General features: G+C 36.2%; 1 protein-coding gene and 1 pseudogene across 2 annotated transcripts in view; one reads left to right on the forward strand and one right to left on the reverse strand.

Moving 5' to 3' along the window:
* The window catches only part of RAB3GAP1 (RAB3 GTPase activating protein catalytic subunit 1), a 95,928-nt gene that overhangs the window by 20,352 nt on the left and 52,916 nt on the right, over positions 1 to 22,660 (forward strand). For both annotated transcript variants that reach the window (XM_065931445.1, XM_065931446.1), the window contains exons 4-6: positions 6,334 to 6,466; positions 9,461 to 9,539; positions 22,337 to 22,456. In XM_065931445.1, coding sequence (XP_065787517.1) covers positions 6,334 to 6,466; positions 9,461 to 9,539; positions 22,337 to 22,456 — 332 coding nt within the window. The remainder of the gene's footprint in view (positions 1 to 6,333; positions 6,467 to 9,460; positions 9,540 to 22,336; positions 22,457 to 22,660) is intronic.
* LOC136163407 (adenylate kinase isoenzyme 6-like) lies at positions 14,828 to 15,726 on the reverse strand (annotated as a pseudogene).

Here is a 22,660-nt window from a genome sequence, read left to right on the forward strand (position 1 = left end):
CTGAGTTTGTTTTTCGCTGCTCCGGTTTCCAGCATGATGGGCCTTCCCCTGCGCTGGGCTTTCTTCATGTTCTGCTTCTACTGTGGGAGCTTCGCTGAGTTAGGCTCCTGCTGCGCTTGGCCTCTTCCGTGTGGAGGTTGTTTCAGCCAGGTTAAACCCGAGTCATGGCACCATAGATGTCAGGCGAGTGTATGCTCCTCAGTTCTTTGTCTCGTCACAACAAAAATGTGGAGTGATGGACATTAAAGCCCCCTCGGTGGGTCACAGCTCTCGGAGGACAGACTGTGTTATAGCTCTTAAATAAATCAGTGTTACAGCTCAGTGTTATAGCTCTACTTATTTAGATCATAGCAGGAAAATCCATTTTCGAGCGTGAGGGCACGTCGATCCAAAGACGCAAATAGAAGAGCACCCCATCATGCGGGAGCCATATGGCAGTTCTAGTTCCAGTTTTTTAAGGAATCTCCACACTGTTCTCCAAAGTGGCAGCCTGGTGGGCTGTGGTTGATGGGATCACAAAGAGTCGGGCACAGCTAAATGACTCACAGGGCTTCCATGGTAATTGAGCTGGTAAATAATCTGCCTGCAATGCTGGAGACCCCGGTTCAATTTCTGGGAAGATCCCCTGGAGAAGGAAACGGCTACCCACTCCAGTATTCTGACCTGGAGAATTCCATGGACTGTATAGTCATAAACAGTCGAACACTACTGAGCGACTTTAACTTCAAACGACTGACACTGTCACTTTCAACTAAAGAGAGTGATCTTCACTTTGCTGAGGCCTCAGGCCCTACAAAGTTCTGGCAGAGAGTATTTCTTACCTAAAATTTATTGAGTAAGTTGAAAGATTAGTGGAAAGGATTGTTGGGCCTACGTTATGGTGATGTTTAGTACATGTTGTTCTTATGTAATTGCTATTTTCTTTTGGGAAAAGAACATCTTCCTCTATCTGCCACATTTTCCTCAGAACTTTTAATATTCCCCCATATCTCATCTCTTTTTAAAGGATTATCCTTGTGATATTTTTTCTTTGTTGAGTAATAGTTTACTCACAGTAAAATGTACAAAACTCAAGTTTACAGTTTATCTTCACAAATGTATCTTCCCATGTTACTGCCATCTAAACTAAAAATATAGGACATTTTCATCATCCCAGAAACATTCCTTGTTTTTCTCTTTGGTTAATCCCATAAGCAGCCATAGTTCTTTTTTTTTTTTTTTTTAGTATAATTTGTTTATTTTGGGCTGTGCTTGGTTTGTTGCTGCACGGACTTTTCTCTAGTTGTGGTGAGTGGGGCTACTCTCTAGTTGCAGTACTTGGACTTATCATTTCAGTGGCTTCTCTTGCTATAGAGCATGAGTTCTAGGTACTTGGGTTTCAGTAGTTATGGCAGATGGGCTCAGTAGTTGTGGCTCCTGGGCTCTAGCACACAAACTCAGTTACTCCAAAGGCATGTGGGATCTCACTGGACCAGGGATTGAACCTGTGTCTCCTGCATTGGCAGGCAGATTCTTTACTACTGAGCCACCAGGGAAGCCCTCATAAGTTCTTATTTTTTTCACTATATATTAGTTATATCCATTCTTGAGTTTCATATAAGTGAAATCATACACTATGCATTCCTTGTGTCTGAGTTTTTGCTCAACATGTTTTTAAAATTTGTCCATATTACACATGCCATTCTTTGCATGATTGTACCACAGGATGTTTATCCATTTTCTTATTAATAGACACTTAAATTGTCTCTTTTTTTTAATACTAATAAAGCTGCTGGGGATGATTTGGTAAACTTATACTTTGATTTTTTTCTTGATTATATTCTTAGCAGAATTGCTGGGTCTTGTGTTCAGTTTTTTTAGAAACTGTCAGACTATTCTAAAGTACAAGGTTGTACCATATTCTTAGCAGTGTGTGAAATTTCAAGTTGCTTTACATTCTGACAATTGGCATTGTCAGATTTTCATTTTTAGTCATCCTATTGGGTATGAAGTGGTATCTCATTGTGATCTTACTTTGCCGTTCACTGATGACTGCTGATATTCAGTATAATCTCATAATTCATCACAGTTAACTATTTGTCATTCATAGCTTCTTTTGGGAAGTGCCTGTCAAGTATTTTGCTCATTTAAAAAAATTGGATTGTTTAGTTTTAAAAGTTATCCTCATATATCCTGGTTGTAACTCTTGTCAGATAAATATTTTGAGTCTTTCCACTAGCCCATGGCTTCCCTAATCATTTCCTTAATTGTGTCTTTTGATAAGTATGTTGATTTTAGTGAAGTTTATTTCTTCAGTTTTGATCTTATTGTTTAGTAACCTTTGTGTCCTGTCAAATGAATCTTTGCCTATTTCAGGGTTGTGAAGGTATTCCTTCACAACTCAAAGGTTGTGTTCTCTTTCATATAAATATCTAATTATTTCAGACTCATTTGTTGAAAAGACCATCCTTTCCCTACCTGAATTGTAGTGGTTTGTTGTAAAATGATGTATGAGTGTGAATATATTTCTAGATTATCTGTTACATTTCATTGATCTATTTGTCTTTATGCCAGTACTGTACTGTCTTAAGTGCTGTAGCAAGGTAAATCTTAAAATCAGATAGTCTACTTTTTCATCAAAATTATTTTAACTACTCCAGGTTCTTTGGATTTTCATATTAGTTTTAGAATCAGCTTGTTAGTCTTTACAAAATGCCTGCTGGGATATTGATTAGGATTTGATTGGATTTGATTAGTATTGACATCTTAATGGTGTTGTGTTTTCCAATCTATCTACATGGTATCTCTGTTTAGGTCTTTAATATCTTTTTAGCAATACTTTGAGGTATTTTTAGGTAGAGTTCTTGTTCATCTTTCATTGAGTCTCTGCCATAGATACTTGATTTTTCTGATGTCATAAGTGATATTAAAAATTTTTTTTTAATTTTAAAATATTAAAAAATATTTTAAAAAATACTCATTTCCCAAGTGTTTGCTTGGTGTGTGTGTGTGTGTGTGTGTGTGTGTGTGTGTGTGTGTGTGTGTGTGTTAGTTTTAGTACTTTGTAGATTTCTTTGGACATATTATGTACATAATCAGGCCATTGGTGAAAGAAGATGTTTTTATTTCTTTCCAGTCTGTGTGCTTATTTCTTTTTATTGTCTGAGTAGGGCCATCAGAAGTTATATTTGAATTATTAGATTAATTCTGAACTAAAAGTTGACCTTTCTGGTTCTAATAGTAAATACACTCTTTACAAGTGACTGTATCATAATGGAATTGAAAGAGGGAGGTTGGAGTGTTATTTTTCAATCAAGCTAAATTATCTTGTTTGTTCTGCATACAGAATCTGGATGTCCTCTGTGTTGAATACAACCAGATCCATCTTGAGATAGCTGTTTGGTGAGGTTGACAGTCGTGGTACCTAGAATGCAGGAGTAGGATCAAATGATGTTTATTTGTATCATTTTTTAAAAAACTTAGTTTTTTAAAATAAACATTTTCTTTAAAAATTTTTATTTTACTTATTTAGTACAAAAAATTGTTTTGGCTGTGCTATGAGGCATGCAAGTTCTTAGTTCCCTGATCAGGGATTGAACATATGCCCTCTGCTGTGGAAATTGCCAAGTCTTAACCACTGGACCACCAGGCAAGTCCACTTTTGTCTCATTTTAAAAGAATATTTCGTAATGTCATTTGTAGCAACATGGGTGGATCTAGAGATTATCATACTAGGTGAAGCAAATCAGAAAGAGAAAGGCAAATACTGTATGATATCACTTATATGTGGAGTCTAAAATATGACACATATGAAACAGAAACAGTCTCAAAGTCATAGAAAACGGACTTGTGGTTGCCAAGGGGGAGGGGAGGTAGAGGAGGGCTGGTTGGGAGTGTGGGACTAGCAGATACAAGCTCTTATATATAGAATGGGTAAACAGCAAGGTCCTATTGTATAGCACAGGGAACTGTATTCAATATCCTGTAATAAACCATAATGGAATAGAGTATGAAAAAGAGTGTATAACTGAATCACTTTGCTATACATCAGAGGCTAACACATTGTAAACCAAGTACATTTCAATTAAAAAAAAAAACAAAAATATTTTTTTTCAGCTTTTTTGCAAGCTTGAAATGGGACTTATCTCTCATTTTCTGGACTTCTCCCCCACCTTAGTTTTAGATTTCACTGCGTTATAGTGTGCTTTCTTCCTAACAAACCAAGTTCTTATGTGTATCATTACTGCTTATTGCAGTTTGAGACTTTTGGTTCAGGTTCTAGGTATCTTAATTTAACACAGGTTAACCTCATTTTAAAGAAACCTAACGTAATAAAAAAAATCATAATTTTTGATATGTAGTATGTTATTGTTCAGTCACTCAGTTGTGTCTGACTCTTTGCAACCCCATGGACTGCAGCACACCAGGCTTTCCTGTCTTTCACCAACTCCTGGAGGTTGCTCAAACTCATGTCCATTGAGTTGGTGATGCCATCCAATGATCTCACTCTCTGTCATCCCCTTCTCCTGCCTTCAGTCTTTCCCAGCATGAGGGTCTTTTCTGATGAGTTGGCTCTTCCATCAGCTGGCCAAAGTATTGGAGTTTCAGCTTCAGCATCAGTCCTTCAAATGAATATTCAGGATTGATTTCCTTTAGGACGGACTGGCTTGATCTCCTTGCAGTTCAAGGGATTCTCAAGAGTCTTCTTCAACACCACAGTTCAAAAGCATCAATTCTTCGGCTCTCAGCTTTCTTTATAGTCCAACTCTCACAACCATACATGACTACTAGAAATACCATAGCTTTGACGAGATGGACCTTTGTTGGCAAAGTAATGTCTCTACTTTTTAATACGCTGTCTAGGTTGGTCATAGCTTTTCTTTCAAGGAGTGTGCGTCTTTTAATTTCATGGCTGCAATCACCCTCTGCAGTGATTTTGGAGCCCAAGAAAATAAAGTCTGTCACTGTTTCCCCATCTATTTGCCATGAAGTGATGGGACCAGATGCCATGATCTTAGTTTTTTGAATGTTGAGTTTTAAGCTAACTTTTTCACTCTCCTCTCTCACTTTCATCAAGAGGCTCTTTATTTCGTCTTCATTTTCTGCCATACTGTTCATGGGGTTCTCAAGTCAAGAATACTGAAATGGTTTGCCATTCCCTTCTCCAGTGGACCACGTTTTGTCAGAACTCTTCACTATCACCCATCCATCTTGGGTGGCTCTACATGGCATGGCTCATAGTTCATTGAATTAGACAAAGCTGTGATCCATGTGATCAGTTTGGTTAATTTTCTGTGATATGCAGGTTACATGGTGGTTATTCTCCTCCCAAAAAGATTCAGAATTTTACATACCTTTCCAAGAATACATAAAATTGCCAGATGTTATATGATAGGTACAATCCAAACAACACTTTTAAAAACTCAGTGACTCACAGAATCATTCCTCACCTTTTCTTATCTAGTTTGGGGCTCTCTGTACTTGGAAGTTGCTGAGTTGGTATTTCTGCCTCTTGGTGGTGCTGTGCTGTAATGACTATAGACTTCTCCAGTGGAAATAACAGCAATGGGAGACTAGAAGCTTTGTGGGAAAAATCCTTTTTTATGATTATTTTATGTAAGTAAGGGGGCTGTTTGAAACTTTTAATTAAAATGTTTTCCAATCAAGTTGATATTTAAATGAAAATATTTGAATGCCAGAGCTCAATAAAGAAACTCACAGAATCTGTTCAGGAAATAAATGCTACAGATGTCATGCCACTTAAATTGATTTTACAAATTTGCTTGTTTCTGAAGCAATTTCTGATCTCCAACAATGCTGTGGAATACATAGTGATGTTATTAGATTTGAGATTTTTATAATAAATATTTTATTGTCATGTATTTTTTCTAATTTTTAAAATTTATAAAATTTAACCATTTTCTGTTAAAAGGTACTCAGATTCTGCTGTTGGTAGAGAGTTGGGTTTTTTTTTGTGTGTGTGAAGAGGCATGGGATTTACTATATATTCATTATTTTATATAGAGACTCATCTTACCAAAATTACTTGATTACTTGAAAACTACAGTTTTGTTAGTCACTTGATAGTTAATTTTCTAGGGAAATTTTCTTTTTAAAGGATCACTGTGATAAATCACTTATAAATAATTTCCTCTTGGTTTATTCACTTGTATGTTTTTCCCTTTTCCCTTTTGAGGAGGATAAATATAGGATGAAGCTTTTAGATTAAGGGGCAGAAAAAGGGAAAAAAGATCTGTGGTGAAAAAAAAAAATCTGTGGTGAAAAAACTAATGGTAACTATTGAATATGTTAAGGCGGTTGTTTTTTCCTTTTTTGTTTTTCTGTGAAATGCAGGGTGTGTTTACTTCTGGGACATGGGAAGAGAAATCCGATGAGATTTCCTTTGCAGACTTCAAGTTTTCAGTCACTCATCATTATCTTGTACAAGAATCCACTGATAAAGAAGGAAAGGATGAAGTACCAGAAGGTAAGTTTTCACTATATATTTTTAAACTCTTGTAAGAGTGATTTTAATTTTGAATTATGAATTTAGTTCACTTAATTAAATAGTACTCTCTGGAGATGTTTTACATGTGCACAGTTGTTTCACCACACCTGAAATAGAGTATGGTTTTTGCAGAGTAATTATCACAGCATCATTCATTTTTAAATTAGTTAAATCATTTATTTGTAGAGTGCCTAACATGTGCTAGGGCTTCCCTCATAGCTCAATTGGTAAATCAACTACCTGCAATGCAGGAGACCTAGGTTCAGTTCCTGGGTTGGGAAGATCCCTTGGAGAAGGGAATGGCAAACCACTTCAGTATTCTTGCCTGAAGAATCCCATGGACAGAGAGGAGCCTGGCGGGCTACAGTCCATGGGGGTCGCAAGAGTTGGACATGACCAACCAAACATGTGCTAGGTTCTGTGCTAAGTCCAATTGAGAAAATGTACATTTCAGTAGGGGAGATAAAGTCTATAGGTAAGTAACAATAATAAGAGGTAAAAAGTGATAAATGCTATCCCAAAGCACAAAGTTTTACTGGAGTTCAGAGGAGAAAAGATCAATTTTAATCCAGAGAGATCAGAGAAGATGTTATGGAGAATTAAGTAACTAAGCTGGGCTTTGAAGAATTTTTGAAAGTTGTTTATTGATTAGTCAGTGTTGGCTTTGTGTATGCCTCAGGCTTTGGAGACAGATCAAGTGGATTAAAATTCTGGTTCTTCTACTTACTATTACTTGACCTTTCTAAGCTTGACTGATCTCATTTGTAAAATGAAGTAATACTACCTGGAGGGTAAATGGGAAGATTTAATAAGATACTGTTCATAAGTGTGTATCTCATCATCACTAATGTTATCAGCCTCTTATACAAGCTTTGCAATTAGTATTCAAGCTAGCAAACATCCTTTGCAGCTTAATAAAGGATTCTGAGAGTATTATTTCTTCCCCCTACAAAGTTGCAAAGGTAATTTTAATTTATATTAGCTGTCATTTTATTTATTTATATTTTTATTGATGTATAATTGCTTTACAATGTTGTGTTGGTTTATGTTGCACAACAAAGTGAATCGGCTGCATGTATACATACATCCCTTCCCTCTCGAGCCTCCCACCACCGTCCCACCCCCAGACCATCACAGCGTGGGGCTGAGCTCCCTGTGCTGTGTGGCGGCTTCCCACTAGCAGTTCTGCACATGGTAGCGGACATATGTCAGTCACACTCTCCCAATTTGTCACGCATATGTTACCAGGTATTTTAAGAAAAGGATTCATGTTAAAATAGTCTTTTTTTAATAGAATAATCTCATAATTTATTACTAACTTGAAATATAGTAATTTCTAATTCTGAGTTAATATTTTAATTTTATTAAATTTTGCATTTCCTATTGAAATAAAGTACCTGTTTTAGTACTTGGCCCCATGTTAGATGGTGTTTACAGTTGTTAATAGGTCACTATCCAAATCTTTGTTCTGAGATCTGCTAGTACAAAATAGTGAGTGAGCAAGGTATTAAAAAGTGTGAATTTTGAATCTGGTCAATATTCTTTTTCATTCACTCAGAAAATAACTATGCACAGTGAGTGTTCAAGTTTTGATGGTCAAAACACATTATCATTTCTAAGTGTAAGCCTGAAATATTTTGTACCTTTTCTTACATAGGAATAAAATTATATTACCTTTTCTATTGTATATATTATTTTCACAAAACAATTAGATAGCATCTGCGTTTAGATTCATAAACTAGGATAGATAATTTCACCATGTATACACTTGGATAGGACAATTATACAACAAAATAAACCAGAATATGAGAATGTATACTTTAGGAATAAGGGAAAGAGGGAAATATACACAGCTGGTAGAAGCCTAATGATAGCCTAGCGATTTCTGGGTCCAACATTCTGCCGATTAATGACGGAAACTGTTCAAGGTATAGAAATCTTGGGTGTTGTTAATTTGTAGAGAACACATACATCAAGGAAAAGCTATTGTAATAAGGAGGCTTAGAATCAGTGTTTCTGAGATAGAGGAGACTGGAATGATGAGAGATAATTAATGAATTTAAGATAGTTAAGGCATTGTTACTGCATATGTGTATTTGGCAGTTTTAATTTGGTTGTGATTGAAGCTGTAACTAATGGTAGAAGTTAGAAGCAAATCATCAGCCCAGTTAATTTGGAGATACACATTTAAAATTATATTATCAGAAGTCAGAAGATTGAGTACTGATTATTTGAGTTGCTTATTGCTTTAGTTAAGTAGAGCATCAAGTCATTAGTATTCTCCTATTTATTCTTTTTACAGATTAACAAAATATAAATTTGCTAAGCAAGTATAGCTGTATAGCAAAAGGAAGTATTCTTATAAACATTTTTTTGTGCTTTGAACTTATGGTGTATTTTCAAGTATAAATAATGATCACTGATGTTAGTATCTTATTACGGATTGTAATGCAAGTACTTCCAGATATATGGGTTATAAAGGAGAAGCTGCTTAGTGGTTTTACAAGAATATTTAAGATGGCTAGAGATGAAAAAAAAGGTTAGCTATGGGAGGTGATATAGAATTGAGAGACTCTATATATAAATTCTGAAGAAAAGTAAAGACAAGGGCATGCCAAGAAGAACAAAAAAAACCAAGGCTTTCTAGTAAGGAATGAAGAATTGTTTGAGTAATGATTTAGAAGAATGGAAAATACTATAAACATGGGAATGATATATATATGTATATATATATATATTTTTTTTTTAATAGACTGGCTTCTTTGTTTTTTTTTCTTTTTAAGAAAAGAGAGTGAGAGAGAGACATCAGTCTCCTTCCAAAGTTTAACTTTAGCCCTAGATGTAAATCCTGAAGCAATGGCAAAACTATATGGACTAGCAAGATGTGTTATAGAATGATGTCTTTAAATTATATGATGAAATTCTGCCTTAGAATGAATGTACTCACTTGTTCATTATCAAATGTTTCTGTAGATGTTATTCCACAATCTATGCAAGATTTGCTGTGTATGAATAATGACTTTCCTCCCAGAGCACATTGCCTGGTAAGATGGTAAGTATACACTTTACACAGATAACTTTTAGAATGTATGTCAGGGAGGCTCCCAGAGTGCCTGCAAGATAGATAATTTGCTCGGAATTCACAAAGGACTCAGCATGTTGGTTTGTTAGTTGCTTTGATAGTTGCTCTTAATGCTAGGATTTCTTACAGTGACAGAATGTCAAAGCAAAATCAGCAAAGGGGAAAAGTGCCTGAGGCAAAGTTTGGAGGAAGTGCAAGTGTTTAAGAGTCCTTTCCTAATGGAGTCACACAGGGCATACTGAATTCCCTTAGCAACAAGTTGCGACAGTACATACGAAATGTTGTCTATCAGAGAAACTTGTTAGAAGCTAACTTGTTAGAAGCTCAACTGTCTCAGATTTATAACTAGTGACATGTCAACAGAGATACCGTCTGACTGTGACATAAGAAAATTTCAGACTCCTAGAAAGAAAGCAGGTAAACCTGCTGTTTAAACGACGTTGTTTGTACAATTTATGCACAGTAAGTCTTTATCAATTAGGATAAATGATGTGACCTCTCCCCAAATCCAAGTCCCCAAACCCAAATACCAACCAAAGGTCAGCCTTGCAAGTAGTCCTTTCTGAGGATAGCAGTCACAGGGCTGTTAACTCTTTTTTGCACAGTAGTCATGGTCTAGGTTGTACCTAACTATGATTCTGATGACTAGCATAGAACAATTAAATAATAGAAAGCTTCATATGTGTTGTTGAAAATCAAATTGACATAAAATGTTGATCTCAGTTATGTTATAGCATCAAAACTCAATTGTGTCTTAGTATTAATTGTGATATGTTAATTTAAGAGTATCACATTTAAAAAACCTTATAATCTCTCTGAAGTTCTTTTAATTTTTTTCATTTATTCACAACATCTCTTTATTTTGGAGATGTTAGTGTTAAAACATTCTACCATCAAAATGGCCCAAGCATAAGTATATGGTCAAGAAAGAAGACCTAGTTAAAGGAAATTTGTATACTGGTTTTAATTTACTCTGTTGGCCTGAGTCAGTCTTTTGTTTTTTTTTTTAATTAAAAAATTTCTAAGGAAGGGGAAGAATGATAATCTCTGTTTCATTCCATAGTAATTATTATATCAAGTAGATTATGTGACACATAAAAAAAGAAAATTATTTGCATATGCAATAAACTGGATAATGTTTCATAAATAGTCCCATTATTTATTAGTAGTACTATTTATTGTTGCTGTGTAGGTTTTTCTCTAGTTGCTGTGAGGAGAAGCTAGTCTCTAGTTGCAGTGTGTGGACTTGTTACTGCCATGGCTTCTCTTATTGTGGACCACAGACTCTAGGTCACGTGGGCTTCGGTAGCTGTGGCTGACTGGCTCTAGAGCACAGCTCAGTAGTGGTCGTACATGGGCTTAGTTGCTCCATGGCATGTGGGCTCTTCTTGGACCAGAGATTGAACCCCTGTCTCCTGCATTGGCAGACAAATTCTTTACCACTGAGCCACCAGGGAAGTCCCCATCCAGATTTTCTTATCTTTTAGAATATAAATACATAGATTTAATATGACAAAATACATCAGAAGGCAGCATGGTGTCATAGAGTTTGCATTTGCATTCATTCATTCAGCATTAATTGATCTACTATTTGCCCAGGCAGTGAATTAGACAAATTGATGTTTAATTTCTAGCTTAGGGACCTATTACCTTAGCAATTTTGGGCAAAACTTAATTTTGCTGATTTGGTTTCTAAGTTGGTGAAGTCAAGATAATAAATAATATATATGTACCTTTGAGAGTATTTGTGAGGATTTAATAAGATAATAACACATTATGTATACATCAGCATTGCAATGCTGTTATATAATTTCTGTTCAGCTTTTTAATATTTCAAAAAAATGTACTGACACATAGTCCATGGTTAAATATTCATTGAGTGAATTCATGAAATCTTTCTTTGTATTAGATTAATGAATCACTTATTAGTGATTTGTTTATGTATTAATGAAAATCACTTGTTAGTAGTTTTTTAATGTTCCCATTTTTATAAAATTTTATTTTAGAAATTAACATACAGTAAGTTGGACTTTTTTTTTTATGTTCACTGAACTTTAGCACATTTGTTGTTCAGTTGCTAAGCTGTGTCCAGTTCTTTGCCGGACTGTGGCACACCAGCCATCTGTCCTTCACTATCTCCCATAGTTTGGTCGAGCTCATGTCTATTGAGTCTGTGATGCAATCTAACCATCTCATCCTCTGCTGCCCCTTTCTCTTGCCTTCATTCTTACCCAGAATCAGGGTTTTTTCCAGTGAGTAGGCTCTTTGCATTAGGTAGTCAAAGTATTGGAACTTCAGCTTTAGTATCAGTCTCTCCAATGAATCTTTAGGGTTGATTTTCTTTAGGATTGACTGATTTGATCTCCTAACAATTGAAAGGATTCTTGAGAGTCTTCTCCAGCACCACAATTTGAAGGTATCAATTCTTCAGCTCTCAGCCTTCTTTATGGTCCAGTTCTCATATCCATACATGACTACTGGAAAAACCATAGCTTTGACTATACAGACCTTTGTTGGCAAGTGATGTCTCTGCTTTTTAATACATTGTGTAGATTTTTCATAGCTTTTCTTCCAAGCAGCAAGTATCTTTTAATTTTGTGGCTACATTTTCACTCTGCAGTGTTTTTGGAGCCCAAGGAAACAATCTGTCACCATTTCCACTTTTTTCACATCTGTTTGCCATGCATGAGGTGATGGGACTGGATGCCATAATCTTCATTTTTTGAATATTGAGTTTTAAGGCAGCTTTTTCACTCTCCTCTTTTACCCTCAACAAGAGGCTCTTTATCTCCTCTTCGCTTTCTGCCATTAGAGTGAAAATAATGGTACCATGTACATTCCCTGGTGGCTCAGATGGTAAAGAATCTGCCTGTAATACAGGAAACCCAGGTTCAATCCTTGGCTCAGGAAGACCCCTAGAGAAGGGAATGGCTACTCTAGTATTCTTGCCTGGAAAATTCCATGGACAGGGAAGCCTAAAGGGCTACAGTACATAGGGTTGCAAAAAGTCAGACATAACTGAGCGACTAACGCTTTCAGGTTTTTCTTTTTTCATGTGCATTTGTATACAAGTTTTTAAAAATATTTATTTATTTGGCTGTGTTGAGTCTTAGTTGCAGTACTTGGAATCTTTTTTTTTTTTTTTTTGCGTTTTACAGTGTATAGGCTCCAGAGTGTGTGGTCCTGGGAGCATGTGAGATCTTAGTTCCCCAACCAGGAATTGAACCAATGTCCCCTGCATTGCAGGGTGGATTCTTAATTATTGGACCACCAGGGAAGTCCCCTATAGTTTTTAAAGTTGCTACCACCGAGTATAGGATAGTTCTATAACCTCCTCCAAACTCCTTTTCTCCATTCTAATATTTGGCAGTCACTAGCAAAGAGTTGGACATGACTGAGTGACTGGACTGAACTGAACTGAACTGAACATGTTCTTAGTCACTGTAAGTTTTGACCTTCCAGGAGTTTCATAGAGATGGAATCAAATAGTAACGATATGAGACTGTCTTCTTTCACTCACCGTAATACTTTTGAGATCATTTGAAGTAATTTTGTATCAATGGTTTGTTCCTTTCTATTAGTAGTATTCTACTGTAGGGATAGTTTGTTTACTCATTCCCCTGTTGATGGATAATAGATCTGTTTCTTGGATTGGACGTTTATGAGTAGAGCTGCTGTAAATATTTTTGTGTAGATCTTTTATATGAAAATATATTTTTAGATTACTTGGGTAAGTACCTAGGGTGTGATTAAGTCACATGGAAGCCCAGTCACATGCTAAGTGTATATTTAACTTTATATGAAACAGCTGAACTGATTTCCAAAGCGATGTGCCATTTTGCATTCCGACTAACAACAAAAGAGAGTTTCAGTTGCTCTGTATCCACAGTAGCACTTGGTGTCAGTTTTTTTAGTTTTAGCTATTTTTCAGAGAAGGCAATGGCACCCCACTCCAGTACTCTTGCCTGGAAAATCCCATGGACGCAGGAGCCTGGTGGGCTGCAGTCCATGGGGCCGCGAAGAGTCAGACACGACTGAGCGACTTCACTCTCACTTTTCACTTTCCTGCGTTGGAGAAGGAAATGGCAGCCCACTCCAGTGTTCCTGCCTAGAGAATTCCAGGGACGACGGAGCCTGGTGGGCTGCCGTCTATGGGGTCGCAAAGAGTCCGACACGACTGAAGTGACTTAGCAGCAGCAGCATTCTAACAGATGTGTTGTTAGAATGAGAATATCTCATCCTAATTTTAATTTTAAATATCTTTCATGTGTTTATTTGCCATGAATATACTCTATGATGAAATGTCTGCAAGTCTTTTGCCCACTTTTTAATTGAGTTGTTTTCTTATTGTTGTGTATTCTAAATACAAATATTTTCTCTAGACAGTAATTTATCTTTTCATTCTTTTATTAGTGTCTTTTCCAGAATAAAGTTTTAAAAATTTGATGCAGTTTGGTTTATCAGCTTTTTACATTATGAATCATGCTTTTGGTGCCATGTCTTGAGAACACTTGCTTGAGGTCAGAAAGCTTTCTCCTAATTAAAAAATATATATATATAAACTTTAAAAAATTTGTGGTTTATTTTAGGTTTATAGAAAAGTTATAGAGATAGTTACAGACTCTTGCAGGATATCCTTCTCTCAATTTTCCCCGTTGTTAGTTTATATTACCATGATACGTGTGTCAGAACTGAAAAGCCAACATTGGGACATTAGTTAAAACTTGGCACATTGTTGTTGTTCAGTCTCTAAGTCATGTCTGACTCTCTGTGGCTCCACGAACTACAGCACGTCAGGTACATTCATCAGATTTTATTTAACTAGTTTTTCCACTAACATCCATTTTCTATTCAAAGATCTAGTCTGGGATACTGCATTGTATTTAGTTATCTTGTCACCTTAGATTGTTCTGTCTACATTCCTGTGAAAATTTCTTAGTCTTTTCTCATTTTTGATCACTTGGAGCTTTGAGGAATACTAGTCAGGAATTTTGTAGAATGTCATTCAGTTTGAGAGATTTAAAAATTAAAAAAAAAAATTTTTTTTCCTGAACTTTGTATTTTATGTTAGGGTATAGCCAATTAACAATGATGTGGTAGTTTGAGGAAAACAGCAAAGGAGCTCAATTTTTTTTTTTTTATCTTTAACCTTTAACCTTTATTTTAGGAGATCATCTTGATTTTCTTATGTAATAAACTTTTACAGTTTTAACTCTCAATCCTTAATAGTATTATTCATTATATTCGAGTTTAACTTTCTCATAGAGAAAAAAACCCAAACATAAACCTTTATACTATCCACCTCCTAGTCTAACAGCACAATTTCAATAAGAAAGTTTTATTGATAACTGAATAATTTATGTGACATCAGCAGAGAGATATCAAGAGTGATTGTGCAGTGGCCATTCTTGTTAAGAACTGTGATCTTTGACCCACTGCTCAATCCATTTCAGTATCTGATTGATATTATCCTCTAGATCTTCTGGTTTATTGCTCGGCAGTTGATGTACTATTTCTTCCTTGTAGGATGCTAAGGCTTCTTCATGAAGAACTTGAAAAATTTCACACTGAACATTATCTTTTAGTTTCTTCTCATTATAACCCCTATTTTCAAGTCTTTTGTACAAAATACTGTTATCTGTTTTCAGCACAAATACTATATGAAACCAGCGTTCAGGGAAGAAATCACAGCCATGGTAATCAACAATAACTCCACCTTCACTCATCTGATTTTCTAACTCATCAACTACTCTTATCTTCATCTAAAATGGGACAGTCATACTCTTCATCATAGCCATCATATAACTGCCCTTCTCGAGCTAAATCACCCACATTAATGTATTTCAGTCCTGATCTTGATGCAAGTTCTTTGCCTAATGTAGTTTTTCTAACCCCTGGTGTACCCAGTGAGCAGGATGTTCGGAAGCAACATGGTCCTCGCTGCGCTGGCTCCGCACGCCTCTGCACACGCGCTCTACACACTCCTGGGAGGGGCTGGCAGGGGCGGGCAGCAGCGAGCGCCAGCAGCTCGGGGTACTCGAGGCCTGGAGGGGCGCTCGAGACCCACCTCCGCCGCCTCGTCACCCACAGTTGGTTACCCGGCCCTCGAGGACACGCTTCCATCTCAGGGTCCGAGATACCACCACCGGTCGGACCGGCGCTTCGAGTCAGGAGCTCAATTTTAACATGTATCCGTTAAAATATTTTTTGAAGTAAAAAAAATTGTATGGTTACATTTGGGTTATGACTTTGGAAAGAAGATCATAAAGGTGAAGTGCCTCTATTGTATATCAGAAGGTCATATTAGCATCATGATTTAGTCACTAGTGACATTAACTTTGATTACATGGTCAATTTTTTGTTCTAAAAGTTTTACATTTTATATTTAGAGCTTTTATCCATTTCAAGTTGATTTTTGTATAATATTCTTTTCTTGCTTGTGGATGTTTAGTTGTCCCAACAGCATTTGTTGAAGAGTTTCCTTCATAGACTTACTTATTCAACTTTATCAAAGATCACTGGCCACATTTTTTGTGGATTTATTTCTGGATGCTCTTGGTTTTATAAGTGTTTACATTAAATAGTCCCTTTCCTTTTCCTTTTTTAAATTTTTTTTCAAATTCGTTTTGCCTATTCTAGCTCCTTTGCTTTTCTATTTACATTTTAGGATTGGTATATATCTACAAAAAGTCTCGTTGGGATTTTGATTGGAATTGCCTAGAGTCTGTAGATTATTTTGGTGGAGAATTGATATGTTTATATGCTGGGTCTTCCACTTTATGGTCACAGTTGGTCTCCAGTTATTTAGGTCTTCTTTGATTTCAGCATATGAATCCTGTATATTTTTTATTAGGTGTATATCTAATTATTACTTGTTTAAAATGAGCTATTGTAATGGTATTATTTACAATTTTTTCATATCCAGTGCTTTGTTCTTAGTATGTAGGAATGTGACTAATTTTTGTGCCTTGAGGTCATATCCTGTGACCTTACTAAATTCAGTTATTAGCTCTAGGAAGAGGTTTGTGGTGTCTTTTGAATTTTCTTTGTAAGTAGTCATATGAATAGGCATAGTTTTACTTCTTCTTTTCCAATATGTGGTTCTGTTTTGTCCCTTGCCTTTTTAAACTGGCTAAGGCTCCAGTAAAATACTGAATATGAATGGTGAGAGTGGACATCTTTGTTTTGCTCCTAATCTTGTTTAGTCTTTTACCATGAAATTTGACGTCAGATATAGTTTCTTCATTGATACTCTTTACTAGGTTGGGAAAGTTCTGTTCTTAGTTTGCTGGGAGCTTTTATATGAATGGATGTTGAATTTTGTGAAATGTGTTTTCTACTTAAATTGATAGGATCTTTTGTTTCTACGTGGGTTGATTTTTTAGATAGCTAATTAGCTTCACACTGCCAGGATGAACTCTACTTCTACTTCTTTGTGGTTTAACTTGCATTGATTTGCATAATTTTTACTTCTATAGCTGGATTTGATATTCTAATATTTTGTTAAGGATTTTAGTAGTAGTAGTAGTAGTAGTCAAACTCAGTCATGTCCGACTCTTTGTGACCCCCATGGACTGTAGCCTGCTAGGCTCCTCTGTCCATAGAATTCTCCGACAAGAATATGAGAGTGGGTTGCCATTTCTTACTTCAGGGGATCTTTCAACCCAGGGATTGAATCTGGGTCTCGTGCATTGCAGGCAGATTCTTTACCATGAACCACCAGGTAAGCCCCTGTTGAGGATTTTGGTGTCTGTGTTAATGAGAAATATTGGCCTACAGTTTTCTTACATTTTGGTTTTGATATCAGAGAAACACTGGCCTCATAACATCAGTTGGGAAGTATTTTGTTCTCTTCTGTTTTTTGAAAGAGATTGTGTGAAATTGATGTTACTCTCTTTAAAGGAAAATGTTTCCAGGAGAGGTGATAACCTCACCTGAATCCTGCAAGGCAAGTGAGAATAAGCCAGGTGAGTTTAGATAAAAAGATACTCAAGGCAGAAGAAGAGCATTAGTAGAGGTGATGATGCCTAATTTAACTTGAAGCCTGCACATAGTTTGGGAAGCCTTGGGGTAAGCTGAGGGTTGAGAATGGCAAAAGATGAGATGGTGTCTGTGTATTTGGAGTCTAATGTGAACTAGGCATCTTAACAAGATTTCATAATGTTCTCATATTTTTTAAATAGAATTTTGAAATTATAATTGTTAAAAATTCTTACTTTCAGGAATACAAGTTAATCATGAAGCTTCTTAGCAACTGAAGAATAACATACACATAAGTTTTTCTAAGTTGAACTAAAGACCCTGATGCTGGGAAAAATTGAGGGCAGGAGGAGAAGGGGACGACAGAGGATGAGTTGGTTGGATAGCATCACCGACTCAATGGACATGGGTTTGGGTGGACTCACCCAACATTGGGAGTTGGTGATGGATAGGGAGGCCTGGCATGCTGCAGTTCATGAGGTTGCAAAGAGTGGGACACAACTGAGCGATTGAACTGAACTGAAAGTTAATAAAGCAGACCCTCAAAATTTGAAGTATAATGCAAAATATTTATACTATACATAGACAATGAGTAAAGATTGTCAGAATGAGAAAAACTTAATATATGATTAATCAGACTTTTAAAAAAATAGAACATTTATGTCAAATGCTGAGTTTCGATGCTTCAAGTTTATCAATCTATTTCTATTTTGTTATCTCCTAGTTTCAGTTTTTATATCAAGCATCTGCCAGGTTAGCATTAACCCTGTTTAACTTTTTAAAAAATATTTTGTAAAACTAGTCGTGGACATGATATTAATGAATCTGGATGTGGGTCCGCGCAGCAAAGCCAATTTACTGTTACCGGGTTGTGGTGAAGGAAAGTACAGTGTTATTTCAGGGCACCAAACAAGGAGAATGGGAAACTCATGATCAAAAGACCCAGCTTCATGATAGCTTTCGGGGAAGGGTTTTCAAGGGCATTGTGAGGGAGCGGGCCGCATGGTCTGTGATCAGTTTGTGCTCAGCTCTTGGGTTGGTTGGCATCAAGGTAAAGTTTTACACGTCATCAATTTTCTGACACCAATCAGTTTGTGGGCTTCATGCTTGCAGTCAGCAGTTTTCATCGTGGGGTCTGATTTCTATAAAAACAACTTAGGAATGTGTGTCAGACCTTTATATGTTTCAAGGAACGGGGAGTTTGATGACTCTACTATGTGGTTGATTTATAATCTAAATTGTTATGTTTCCCAACCCAACATCTTTTCTTGGTTTCTACACGTTCACATATCCTGATAATTAATGCTCAAGCCAGCCTTTGGAGACCCAGGGGAGGTCTAGGAGACGAAAATAAAAGCCTCTTTCTTTAAAAGACAGGGACACAGGCACTTGCTTACAGTTTCATGATCAAGTTTTATAGTCTAGGCAAGGTGGTGGTTTAGTCACTAAGTCGTGTCCGACTCTTGTGACCCCATAGACTCTAACCTGCCAGGCTCCTCTGTCCATGGGATTCTCCAGGCAGGAATACTGGAGTGGGTTGCCATTTCCTTCTCCAGGGGGTCTTTCCCACCCAGGAATTGAACCTGGGTCTCCTGCATTGCAGGCAGATTCTTTACCAACTGAGCTATAAGGGAATGTTAATGATGTGACTTGTTGGCTGCTTCTCTCTGCCTCCTTTTATTTTATTTTTTTTTCCATTTATTTTTATTAGTTGGAGGCTAATTACTTTACAATATTGTAGTGGTTTTTGCCATACATTGACATGAATCAGCCATGGGATTTACATGTGTCCCCCGTCCTGAATCCCCCTTCCACCTCCCTCCCTCTCTGGCTCCTTTTATACCTACCCTTTAAATACCTTCCAATGGCTAATCCTGAAACCCTCATTAGAAATTTAGTCCATTGATTAATTGCTATTTATTTTAAAAAAATAGTCATAGAAATGACACAAACATTAATCTTAGCAGACATTTATGTCCAAATGTAAATTTATGAGCTCTTTTGTGAGCAGAGGGTATGGTACGTAGGATCATAAGTCCTGTTAATATTCGTCTGCATACATAGTTACAGAATTTTCTTCTGTGATGAGAACTTTTAAGGTTTTTAAGATTTATTCTGTTACCAACTTTCAGATGCACAGTACAGTATTCTTAACCATAGTCACCATGCTGCACATTACACCCCCATAATTTACTTTCTTTATAACTGGAGATTTGTATCTTTTGCTCTCTCCACCATTTCCACCACCTGTCACACACCACCTCTGGCAGCCACCAATCTGTTGTCTGTATCTAGGAGCTTGGTGCATTGTGTTTGTTTGTTTTTATTGCATATGTAAGTGAGATCCTGTGTTATTTCGTCTTTCTCTGTCTGACCTGTTTCACTTGGCACAATGTCCTCACATCCATGCACGTTGTTGCTCATGGTAAGGTTTCAGTTTTTTCCATGATAGAATAATAATCTGTTGTGTGTATGCGTGCATGCTTAGTCGCTTCAGTCGTGTCTGACTCTGTGACCCTGTGGACTGTAGCCCACCAGGCTCCTCTGTCCTGCATATACATACACCACATTTTCTTCATTCATTCACCCATTAATGGATACTTAAGTTGTTTCCATATCTTGGCTTTTCTAAGTGATGCTGAAGTGTTCATGGGGGCACATAACTTTTTGAATTAGTGTTTTCATTTTCTTTGGATAAAGACCCAGAAATAGAATTTCTGGGTCATAAGGTAGTTCCATTTTAAATTTTTTGGAGACACTTTCATACTGTTTTTCCTACTGGCTGCACCAGTTTATATCCCCACCAACAGTGTTTGAGGGTTCCCTTTTTTTTTTCTGTGTTCTTGGTAATAGTTTTTCTTTTCTTTTTGATGATAATCACTCTAAAAAATATAAGGTTATATGTCGTTGTTTTGATATGTATTTCCCTGATGATTAGTGATGTTTAGCATCTTTGCATGTGCTGTTGACCACCTGTATGCATTGATCTTTTAAAGATAATAGTGATAGGGAAAATATGTTTGAAATCAAAGAAGAGAGCATATTTAACAGAGGTAATGGAGTGTTATTTGAGATAAATCTTCAAAAAACAAAAAAGAATCTATTGATGTTCCACGATGACAGAGTAGGGAAAACATTCCAGGTAGTGGAAACAAAGACAATGAGGATTAAATTTTATTGCAGATAAATAGGAAGCAGTTCTCTGTGGCTTATTTCTTGTGAACAGGAGTATACATTGGCACAATTTTATGTGTATGGAGGGGGTAGTTTGGCAACAGTTATCAGTGTTAAAGATGTTCAAGGTGTTCTTTTATCCACAACTTCTAAGAATTTGTCCCACAATTATACCCTGTAGAAATTGTTGCAGTATTGTTGCAATAGCATAAAACTGGAAACAAAGTACTGACCAATAGGGGAGATGAGCCTTTGAAAAGAAGGTACAGAAAGTATATTAATCTAATCTTTTTTGAGGATAGGATGGGTCAGTGAACAGATGGAACAGTTCTGGAAGAATGACCAAGAACTGTTGACAGCAGTTTCACTCTAGTTCCTGGGGATACCAAGGCAAATAAGTGCTTTTGTTTTCTTTCTTCCAAGCATATTAAGAAAGAAAAAAACTGTATTTAAATAGATTTAGAGCCTAAAATTCACAGCCCTGGGTTCTTTGCAGTATTTGATGCTACTTCTACATAACTGATTTTGATTTCAGGGGTAGGAGGGTGGAGGAGAGGTGAGAAGATGAAATGAAGTTTTGTCATCTAAATAATAAACAGATTATGGTTGGATTTTAAAAAAAATTTAAATCTTTTTTGCTGCTGTTTTGGGGAATTTCTTAAGACTGTTCATAGAAAGAAGTATTCATTTAACTCTACTTTGTGTAGAGTTAAAATAGGCAAATGAATAATGCCTTTTATAAATTTATATTAAAAATATTTTAAAATAAAAACATAATGGGGAGTGAATAGGACAGGAATTTTCAGGAAGCAAGATTACCTGTTTGACCTTAATGTTTTTATAAATTTTGGCTGCAGATTTGTGGTTTTTAATCGACTTGTCAACTAAATGAGAAGTTTCCATTATTGTAAGATACCATAGCAAGAGTAAGCCATTTTCTGATAATTTTGTGATTCCTATCTAATATGTATTATTGAGTGAAAGAATATAATAATTCTTTAATTGTGATACTAGAGTAAATCTGGAGAATTAAATGGCAACCCACTCCAATATTCTTACCTGGGAAATCCCATGGACAGAGGAGCCGGCGGGCTACAGTCCATGGGGTTGCCAAAAAAAAAAAAATCAGACACAACTTAGCAACTAAACAACAAGAGTAAATCATGTTCTTACTTGGATAGCACAAGTATGACTGATAGTTATTTTCTTGACGTTTAGGGAATCTATTAAACTTTATCTCTCCACATTAGTGGACTTAATGTTATCAGCTAATTAATGCAAGAAGTCAGTGCTGGCTTTCACGTTTTATTTTTGAAACCTAACTTTTAAGACAAAACTGGTTACTTAATTTTTTTTCTTTGTAATTTCAGCAAATCGCTGCTAATTTGTAAAAAATGGAGAGAAAATATTAAATGAATGATGTGAATTTTGTGCCAAATGAAGGAAATTCAGGTTTTATAGGTTCAGTTGCCATTTAAGAAGGAAAGAAAGAAAGACCTGTGGTTCAAACCTAACTTTCTTTAAGGGAAATATTTTTCATGTTTCCCAAATAATAGATTTTTGTGTTCTGACATTCATTCCTGTTTAATAGAAGTGATTTTTTTTTTTTTAAGGTATGGCCTCCGGGAGTTTGTGGTGATAGCGCCTGCTGCAAACAGTGATGCTGTCCTCAGTGAGTCTAAGTGCAACCTTCTTCTGAGCTCCGTGTCTATTGCTCTGGGAAACACTGGCTGGTAGGTGGACATTTCAAAACACCTAGACATGAGTTTTAAGAACTATTTTAAATTAAAATTTATGAAGGAAACTGCTTACTAAATATTAGGTTTTTGATTAATATAGGATTAGTGTTTGTACATTATTATATTGGAATATGATATGTAAGGACCAACACAATGAAGTCTTTAGGGAAATTATATCTAAAGGGAAACTTACTGAAA

Source organism: Muntiacus reevesi, chromosome 3, assembly GCF_963930625.1.
Source record: "Muntiacus reevesi chromosome 3, mMunRee1.1, whole genome shotgun sequence".
Taxonomy (NCBI): domain Eukaryota; kingdom Metazoa; phylum Chordata; class Mammalia; order Artiodactyla; family Cervidae; genus Muntiacus; species Muntiacus reevesi.